The 10,593-nt window shown below is 45.4% G+C and overlaps 1 protein-coding gene across 1 annotated transcript in view; it reads left to right on the forward strand.

Moving 5' to 3' along the window:
- The first annotated feature begins 990 nt into the window (after nucleotides 1-990).
- Lhfpl6 (LHFPL tetraspan subfamily member 6) overlaps nucleotides 991-10,593 on the forward strand; it is a 187,213-nt gene continuing 177,610 nt past the window's right edge. Inside the window, exons 1-2 of the mRNA XM_055596915.1 lie at nucleotides 991-1,256; nucleotides 2,595-3,142. Coding sequence (XP_055452890.1) covers nucleotides 2,758-3,142 — 385 coding nt within the window. The 5' untranslated portion in view covers nucleotides 991-1,256; nucleotides 2,595-2,757. The remainder of the gene's footprint in view (nucleotides 1,257-2,594; nucleotides 3,143-10,593) is intronic.

The raw sequence follows: 10,593 nt of genomic DNA on the forward strand, positions 1-10,593 counted from the left end.
AGGAAAAGCGTGGCATCAATCACTTAAAACCGTTCAAACAATCTTGAAACAAACGGTCTCTTGCTGGTGTTGCCCAATTAAATGGCGCTCTTGAACTTTTATTACGAAATATATTCCTACGCATTTATGACTTCCAACTGCTTTGGAAAGGAACATCACAAAAACTGTATCTAGGAAAGTATGTGCTTCAACAGTTGTGGTTCCCAGATGGTGGCTTCCTAAAATAACTCTCCTCAGCGGAGACTCCAGGGGTCAGCCAGTCACCAGCAGAACACAGCCCTGACAGAGCACAGAAGGGTTAAATGCTCGGAAGGGGCAGGTTCCTAAGAGCTGATTTTCAGGGAGAAAACCCAAAGGTTGTGTAGATTTTAAGACTGCTCATAGGTTGGGGAGTGGAGGGGGTAAGAGGCAGGGTCTCCTTCATTGGGGGAGAGAGAAAGGGGGGTAGAGAAAAGAGGAGAGAGGAGTGGGGGAGGGAGTGGAGAAACACAGGGAAGAGGAAGAGAAATGTCTTGTAAGAGGTTCCCAAAGGTTTGCAGCTGTAGCGAGAGGCTGGCTGGAGGATCCGTCTGCCTTCTCCCTGGCGTTGCCCTCCCTGAATCCAGCAGCCTCGCGGAGCGTGCCCGGCCTTTCTCATCCCTACGTCCACACCCGTCATGGTCTCTGTCCTCCAAAGTGACGACTTCTCAAGAGCCCCTTAGTGCTCCCAGACATCACCCCGCCCGTCTGCGAGGCTACTTCTCGCCGCCGCCGTCCTCATAAAGCCTGCGCGAACCCCGCCGCTCCCAGACCCCCCAATGCTTGACCCAGAAAAGCAAACGGGGGTCGGGCGTGGCCTCGACGCCCCCGGGGGAGCCACGGAGGAGGCGAACAACTTTCTCCCGGAATTCTCCGTCTGCCTGCCGCCCCCACTCTCGCGCGTCCGGGACTGCGCGGCGGGGCCGAGGGGAGGGGACGGCGGGGAGGGGAGGGCGGGGAGGAGGCGGCGCGTGCCTCGCCTGCCAAAGCTGGAGCCGGCATCCCTGGCGCTCCCGGGCCGCACGGCCATAGCCGGCGGACTCTCCGGGCGGGTCGTCCTCCTCCTCCTCCTCCTCCTCCATCCCGACTCCCCACAGTCGCCGCGACCTCCTCCGGGAGAGTGGCGGAGGCGAGAAGGACGGTCTTCGGTGCCGCGCCGTCCCCGCCCGGGGGAGAAAAAGACAGCAAGTTGCGCTGCGCCCGGGACCCGCGAGGGACCGCGGCCGCCGCCCGGCCGGGTAAGGAGCGCGCCCCGCGGCCCCGCGCCCCGCAAGCCGCGTCTCTCCCGACTTGGTGTCGGTCTCCTGGGGGTGCTGCCTGCCCACGGCTCTCCCGTCCCTTTCCCGGGGCCGGCTGCGAGAACTTCCCCGTGCCGCTCGGCATCCGCAGATCATTGTGTCTGTGTCCGCGTGGGCCCCGGGGTGCGGTGGGTGTGCCGAGCACTTTGCGGGGAGGCTGGTGGGTTTGGGTTGGTCTGGACTAGGGCGCCTCGCTCCCGCTGAGGACGAGGCCCTCCTTCCTTTTACCGCCCCCCACCCCCACCCCCGACCTTTGCTGGTCACCCCCAGATCAACTCCACTTCAGCCTCTGCTCACAGCTGACAAGATTTAACAAAAAACTATAGCCAGAGGGAGCGCCCTTTGGGTAGGATCCAGGACGGAGGGCAAGCGAAGTGTAGGAAACAAGAGTTTGCTGTAGGCTCTGAAGCTGGACTTGAGATGCAGTTTGCAGGCGGAACCCGGAGGAGGGTGGACTTTTGCGTTCTTTGTGGAGAGTGTGGCCAGGTGTGCAACTCAGCCCACGTCCTCATCGAACCTTTTGCATTTGACATTTGACATTGGGGACTGGGAAAGCGTGCGTGCTTTCTCTGGTTAGAGTTAAACACAGGTGAAACGACCAGCAGGTGAAATCACTGAAGCGAATGAGTCAAAATGGAAGGTGTGAGCCTTAGGGGGCTGCGTATAGCCCAGAAGATTAAGACCGAAGGCATTCTCGGTGTTATCGTGTACCGGGAGTGTGTGACCGTGGTTTGATCCGTGCATACACCTGGGGGGGTGGGAGGTGGGTAAAGTGTTAGTGAAATTTACAGTACTCGGAGATTGTAAGAAGTTAACCACCATCCTTTTGCTTGGTTGACACGCCCATCGGGAGATGCAGAGAAGCTGCTAGAAACTTAAGGGTGGACTAGCAAGCCAAATAAACAAACTACAGTGTAGTTCATTTTATTTTAATAGCCTGAATTATGTCTACTGCTAGTAAAAATGCTACATTGCCTTTCATGTGAGTATGTGAAATGAACTCACTGGCTTGGCAAATAGAAGCCATTCGTTTCTTTAAGTAAATAGCTGTCAGAGTTAATTTGGGAGCATTTTACAGGAGATAAAGACGTGAAAAGGCTTTGAGCTACTTCGGCAAAACTTGTCTGGAGATGCGGGTGGAGAGAGCCGGTTCATCCCACTTTGGAGGCGTTGATAGGAGTTTCAAGTTTGTTAACTGAACGTGGTAGCGCTTCCGGAGACCTATAGAAACAAGCTAGACATACCTAACTCTCACTGTTTCCTATTGTGTTTTACCAGGGGCCACCATCATAACCGCAAAGTATGAGAAGTTGACTGAAGATTTGTTACAGCTAAGAGCTGTGTCCTCCTTGAAGACCTGTGGATTACTTGGGAGTTTCTGGTGACCATTCACACCTTCAGGACACTCGCCTTGAACCCTCGTGGCACTGCCGGGTGAAAGATGGCATCCAGCCTGACTTGTACTGGAGTGATCTGGGCTTTGCTTTCCTTCCTTTGTGCTGCCACCTCTTGTGTGGGGTTCTTCATGCCTTACTGGCTCTGGGGATCCCAGCTGGGCAAACCTGTATCCTTTGGCACTTTCCGGAGGTGCTCCTATCCTGTGCATGATGAGAGTCGGCAGATGATGGTGATGGTGGAGGAATGTGGGCGCTATGCCTCCTTCCAGGGTATCCCCAGCGCAGAGTGGAGGGTCTGTACCATAGTGACAGGCCTGGGCTGTGGCCTGCTCCTCCTGGTAGCTCTCACTGCCCTTATGGGCTGCTGTGTGTCGGAGCTCATCTCCAGGACAGTAGGAAGAGTGGCTGGAGGAATACAGTTTTTGGGGGGTAAGTGACTTTGCTAAACTTGAATTGTTTCGATAGAATCTCAAAGCAGTATTGAACATTATGTTTCATTTGTCTACTGATGTAATCATAATTAACATTTGGAATACAAGGAGAAGTAGATCTGAAATGGTTATGGTACTAGACCCAGCAAAGTGCAACTTTTTTTTTATTTTTAACTGGAATTCTTTTACTGTGCCAGGGTTCTTCAGGTATGTATGGCCTGCTTGTAATCCATGTACTAGGGAAATAGTTTGTATTTTATAGCATCTTGCTCTTTTTCACCCAAGAGTGGACCCATGGATTGTCTTTGCCTTGCTGGACACTTGAGCTCTTTAGAGGCAAAGATTTCATAGAAAAGGCACAAGGTGTTTGATTCAATATTGTGATCTCAATAAGCCTGTAAGACTCCGGGTGGATTTAACATGGACCTTTGTTTAATTTTATACTACTTTTCCAACCAAGTTTTGTCTTGGCAACTATGTTTTCCACTATGTTACAAATACAGTTCTAGGCTGATTAGGGTGTGAGATCTCGACTTCTCTGGCAACTTTTTCTTTGGAGGAAAGAAAAGAATACAGTGTTTAAAGAATGATGTGTGCAGGACCAAATGGACTGGATTGTCTCAGTAACACCAGACAAGGTCTGATGTTCACTTGGCGCTTTTCCAGGAAGTATTGCTTCAATATCTTTGGTCATATGGTTCTAATTGCACTTTATATATTTTCCACTGGGCTTTTTTGCCTCCATCCTTCAACCTGACTGGCTGAACTTGCCTGATTTACAATATGCCCTGGTGAAATATGACAACCTGCATAGATTGTACAGACTGAAGGGAAGCAGGAAGCCTGGAAAAACCTGTAAAATTGCATTTGTAACTTCATAACAAAGGGAAAGTCTATTATTTATCCACTTGATATTTTTCTTACAGTCTTCTGTGAAGAACCCAGAAGAAATGACCATTTTGAGGTATCTGCTACAGATTAGAAAGCCCCAGTGCCTTATTTCAGATTATTTTTTGTAAAACTTTGTAAGAAAGTGTGCTGAAATTGGGTATAGCAAAGCAGCTTTGGGTTTCCAGGCAAGACTTAGATTTATGTGCAGCTCTTTGTTTTCTTCTCTGAGTTAGCTTTACTGGGGCTTTGCGTCTTAGACCATGCTGGGGGGGGGGGGCAGAGTCTCTCCTGCCTGCTTCTTGATTCACCATTGGCTTTTATTGACTTTAATACATATGGAGACACAGAAATGTAGCAAAAGAAAAAAATCTTAGAAAACAAGGAGGTTGTCACTGAAAGTGTAAAAATAAAGGCGCTGTTTGAAAACTTGTTGATGTCACAGACTTTTAGAGCAGAGCTAATGCTGGGAATAGTGAGAAGAGTCTTTTTCTTTAAGAATAAACTGAGCTTGCTGTTGTTTTACTTGGCTCAGGAAAAATGCTTAGGCAGTTCCATTTTCTCCTCTTATGGTAAATATTACTTTCCTTTTTTTTTTTTTTTTCATTTTAGAGCAGAGACCGCTATTATTTCTGGCAGAATGGAAAAATGCTTACAAAGAGAAATCAGCTTTTATTGATTATCTTTAAACGTGTAATGAAGGAAGGCAACAAGAAGTGAATCTGAGACCCAGGAGACTTCCTCTTCCCTCTCTAAGCTTTATACATTTTTTTTTAAATTATATGGAGCTAACGCTTCACTATAGTGAGTACTCAAGGTGACAGACACTTGAGAAATATATATATATATTTCAATAACCATGCTTTTCTTTGTATATATGCTTCATGCTCACCTGCTTGGTAAGAGTTACTGACATTAACTTAGTGATAGACATCATTGATATGGCTGGCTCTTCTTTTCTTCCCCCTTTCCCCCTTTCCTCCCTTTCTCCCTCCCTTCTGCCCAGTTCTTTCTGGTATATGCTTCTGTCTCTGTGTAGTTTGTGTACACATGTAGGTGCATACAGGGGCCAGAGAGGGACATCGCATGCCTTGCAATTAGTCTTTGCCTTATCCCCTAGAAACAGCCCCTCACTGAGTCTGGCGCTAGACTAGCAGCCCAGAAGCCAAGCAGTCCTCCCATTTCTGCGCCAACAGTGTTGGGGTTTCGGGTACATGTACAACAAATCCTGACTTTTCACATGTGTGCTGGGGACTTGAACCCAAGTATTCAGGCGTATGCAGCAAGTGTTCTTACTCACCTCACTAGTCTCCAACCATTGGCATTGTCTCATTTCCTACACATGTTTCTTAGGGCAGGCAGAAATAATTTTGGTAGGAAAACCTAAGCGAGGTATTAAAAATTCTTCCTCTTAAATAGATGTTACACCCATTACCACAGATAATAGTAAATTTAGAGTTGAAACATAACTTGGAACATGGAGAGAGATTTTGAAAATCGGTCACTAATCATCAACAACTAGTAGGAGAACAGACGGCTAAACAAAATGCCTTCAGAAGATTGTCTCCAGTTGTTCACTACTTACGTGTGTGTTTTTTTTTTTTAATTCACAAAATGTGTGTGGTTAGTGATGTTCTTTTATTTGATTCTTTATAAAGTGGGTATTTTTTAAAGACCAAAAAAGATGCCAAGTCAGTGAATTCTGAGAGTCTTGAGATTAGTGTCAGAATGGAGGAGCATTTAGGAGGCTCTGCCGGGAGGCATCCTCTCTTACTAAAAATGAATTGCCCAGAGGGATATGTTTAGCTAAAGTGAGGATTGTTCCAAAAACAACAGGAAGCAGAGGAATGGCAAGATACAGACGCATCCTGCTTACCTCTGCCTGCTGGGTCTGGAGTTTGCCCATATGGTGTGACACCGGGCAGAGGGACCCCTGCAGGAGTTTGGAACAAGGTAAAGGACAGAGTGTCAACCTTGAATTTGAATATTCTGGTGATGGCTGATCAGAGGTTAAAATGACTCCCTTTAGTCAGTAGACCAACAACAACAACAACAAAAATGGGACTTCTGTATAAAGACCTTCTATCTTAGGAGTACTCCAAGACCAATAAATGCCACTTTCCCTAAGGTAACTTGTATGTGAACTTTATTGCTGCTGTCTTTACTAGAAGGCATGGTTATGTCATGATTTAAAAATAGTGGGCTTCGAATTTTATTCTCTCTTGAGTTTTTGAAAGGCCCGTAGAAAGGCTTTGGAAAAATATAATAAATATAACAAAAATATAATAAAAATAAATATAATAAAATATATTAGCATGCGTGGGGGTGTGCTTAGGGCGTTCTGAAAAATTAGATGTCTGACTTCTGTCTTTCTTCATCCAGTATAAAATTATGTACTTCCAAACACTGTAAACTATTAAAGACTGAGAGATAGATAGACGGGGGGGGGGGGGGGGGGGGGGGGGGGGGGAGAGATTCAGTCAGTTAGTCGGTCTATGCCTTCTGGGGAACAAATATCAAATAAGCTGGGTAAGTGGTCTACCAATAAGCTACACGCCAGGTCTTTAACTGCCTCACAAACATACACCAACACACACAGATACATACACCATACATGCACACTGTCAGATATGCACAGTGTCTCACATATAGTCACGCACACCCACACACACTCAGTGTATGCCCACGCTCTCTTACACCCACATGCCACACATACATATTCTCTCTCTCTCTGTTTCTCAAAAACACACAGGGTTTAGAAGGGACGTGATGTTTGCATTCTTGACAAGTTTTTAGGTGGTAATGCTGCTGTTCTTCCGAGGACACAGCTTAAAATGCTGCTTCATGATAAAAAACATTTCATATTTTAGGACGGTAAATGTTTGGCTTCCAGGACTTAAAATTAGTTGTGCTATGATTACATATTAACTTCCCTAGTCCAGCTAAAGGGATCCCCTCCTTTGCAGGTTGTCATCCGTTGGGTACATCTTGGTTTCTTTTACCTTGTTCTTGTCACCTTTTTCTGGAATTACCTTTAAACTTATAATATATATTTCATAATATGTTTATGATATCTATATTATATAAAACTTCCCTTCATTTATCAATCTCCTATACTAGAAACAAGATTTTATAGAAGGAAAACTAAAAACAAGACCATATTTTAGCCTCTGTAGTTGACAGGTAACGGATCTGGTCTCCAGTAAGGACCTGTTTGCTGGGATGTGCCCAGGTTGCTTCTGGCCAACTCTATACTACCGTGTTCACTTTGGTAGTGGAAGGGTTAGGAGGGCACTTGAGGAAACAGCTTTGATTGGTGAACAGTTTCCTGGTCTTCAACATACGTGCAGAAGAAAAGGATCTACTCCTGCTCAATGGCCGGACTTTCATTACAACCATGTGTACTGATCACACACAGGAATAAGGCTGAGCTGGAGACGTAGACAGAGCCATGGTAAGAGCAGAAAGACACATTGTGTGAGGCGCCACAGCCTGGCTGCTCCACGTTCTAGGTTTCCTGAGTACAGGAATGATGGCACATTAGCTACCCATTCATAAAATATGCAGCACCAAAGTTTACATATTCACAACTAGTAACGCTTTTGAATGGCATGTTTCACGGAGCCATTGATGTCAGTCTCACTTTTCATGTGAAGAGCTTCTCTGAGCTTTGATCTACAACTTTAATACTTTGCTTTAATACTTTTCTGTGACGCTTCCAAGCCTCTCATGTAGGACTCAACGCAGCATTCTTATTGTTCAGTGAGGGTCCTAGAGCTACTACCAGTGAGCTTACAACCCACAGAGAGTCCAGAGCTTTGGCCCAGAGAGCATTCAGCATGCCTAGGTTGAGCCTGGGTGGAACGGGTTAACAAACTTCCCCGGAGATGGATGACAGGCCCAACTGGGTCACAGAACCCTTGAAGAACAAGCCAGTGCTGCTCACGGAGACCCCCGTGCTCTCCTATGCATAAGTCATATTGTATAGGTCACAGCGTAAGGTATATTAGGTGTCAATCTTAGATGAAGCCATCACACTTGTTATTTGGGGATAATAAGATTTGAGGTGAAGAACATTAGAATTGGTGCTGTTACTTTGGAGATTGCCTTTTCCTTTATATTATCCTGCTTGCCTTAGGCGATAGTTACCCTAATACATGCAATTATACAGCAAAGGAGAGCCAGCTGTCCTTATTTTCCGTGCTATACTTTGAGAAAGATTGTTTTTTGAGAGCTGCGCTTGAGTCCTTCACCTTGAGATTATGTGACATAACCTCATATTCTGTTGGTGTCCTTAGGCTTCTGTGAAATTGTACTTTACCCTACCCCAAACCCTGTCCCCAGTCTGAGTTATTGTTTTTGTTTTCTTTCTAACATTACATCTCTGAAATAACAGTTATGGCAATAATTCTTCAAAATGACAGAATATGGGGTTCTGGCATGGGGCTGGCCATCTTAGCAGCTGCACAACAATTCTCCCTTCAATTTGCTGAGATTTCCAACCTGCATCAGTTCCTCTGTGTGTCCTCAGAGTGGAGAGTCACGTGACTTTTCACTTACTCCCCTTGTTACCACTAGCTAATCCGTAGCTAGAGGGTACAGAGGCTGGAGTCAATAATGGATTAGTTAGCCTCAGTAGTGCATAGACTGCAAAGTGGTTTGTCACAGAGAGACCTCACCGGGAATGTGAATGAATATCCGTTTGCCAGAAAGAACTCAAGAAAGACGAATTGAGATCCTCACATTGTTTCCACATGGCATCTAAGATGCACAGAGTTTGCCCACTACACAGAGGCATCACACTGTCTGCTGTGGGGACTTGAACCTTCCAACTTGGCCACGGTGTCTCTGAAGGTGTGTGTTAAAATCAGAAAAAGAATTATACCAGTCCAGATTTTTCATCCTTGATGTACTTAGGATTGACCTTGTTGACCAAGTCTCATCCTCAAGATGGTCTGAGAAACATTAATTCCTGTGTGTCCCGAGATGTGTCAGTAGGAATGATCTCATTAGCAGGAACAAGATGAGTTCAAAGTGGCTGGTTATGCAAATTATCAGATTCTGTTACAACAGGTCTTTACAGATTCCTTGGTGTGCTGAGGCATACAGGTAGTTCTTCAGGTAGAATGGACCTGGCTGTTGTATTAGGAGTTCCTTTAACTTATTTGGGTCCAACACCATGAAGAAATCTATGGTACAATTTTCATTTTCATCTCAATTAAGCAAGTAACTCACTGTTTTTGTAACAGTGATATAAAAACACTATTTTTATAACAGATGATAACATTGAATTTTAGAGTAATACCAAAGATAGCTCCATTTTTTAATTGATTATGCCACAAGTACCATCACTATCCTATTTTATTATTATTATTATTTATTACAATTTATTCACTTTGTATTCTGGATGTAGCTCCCTCCCTCATCTCCTACTGGTCCCACCAGCCCTTCCTCCTCCCCCACCATGCCCTTCCTCTTGTCCACTGATAGGAGAGGTCCTCCTCCCCTACTATCTGATTCTAGACTATCAGGTCTTATCAGGACTGTCTCCATCCTTTTTCTCTGTGGCCTCATAAGGCCATCTTGCCAAAGGAGGTGATCAAAGAGCAGGCAACCAAGTTCATGCCAGACACTGTTCCTGCTCCCTTTACTAGGGAATCCCCATGGGAAATGAGCTGCCTATGGGCTACATCTGAGCAGCGGATCTAGGTCCTCTCCATGCATGGTCCTTGGTTGATTCATCAGTCTCTACGGCCTCCCCAGGCCCAGATTTTTTGGCTCTGTTGGTCTCCTTGTATCCCTCTCCTATTAAAGTATTAATTAAATGCCACCTTTTGGAGCTGGAAGATGGTTCAGTAGTTAAGAGCATTTGATGCACTTGCAGAAGACACAAGTTTGGTTCTCAGCACCCACACTGAGAAGGTTACAACTGCCTATAACTCCAGCTCCTGGAGATCCAATTCTCTCTTCTAGTACACACATATACACATAAATAAAAATGAATCCTTTTTACAAGCTATTTTATGTTTTGGGTTTAGAATTTCTGAGCATGATGGGTAGTGATTTTTTTTTAGCTTAGGTGAACACTTTGAAGATTTATTTTATTTGTATGGGTGTTTTGTATGCGCGTGTGTCTGTGCAAAATGTGTGTGCAATGTTGTCTGCACGTGTGTGCAGTGATTTCAGAGGCTGGCAAAAGGCATCAGATCTTCTGGAACTGGAGTTTGCAGATGGTTGTGAGCTGCCATGTGGATGTCAGGAACCAAACCCAGGTCCTCTGTAAGACCAACAAGTGCTGTTAACCTCTTTATAGCTCTCCTGCCCCTAGGTGAATATTTTTCGCTGTTGGAGTCAGCTTGGGTCTGGCAGAAACCTGGTAATTGTATTATACAGCAGCTTTTCACAAATCTGCATTGTAGGTTGGTGGCTCTCTATTTGTGAGGCTGATGCCTTCCTTACTGAGCCATTACCCTGTCCCTCATTATAGATTTTTCTGTCTGTCTATCTATCTATCTCTATCTATCTATCTATCTATCTATCTATCTATCTATCTATCTATCT

This window comes from Psammomys obesus, unplaced genomic scaffold, assembly GCF_907164565.1.
Source record: "Psammomys obesus unplaced genomic scaffold, mPsaObe1.curated_primary_1811, whole genome shotgun sequence".
NCBI lineage: Eukaryota > Metazoa > Chordata > Mammalia > Rodentia > Muridae > Psammomys > Psammomys obesus.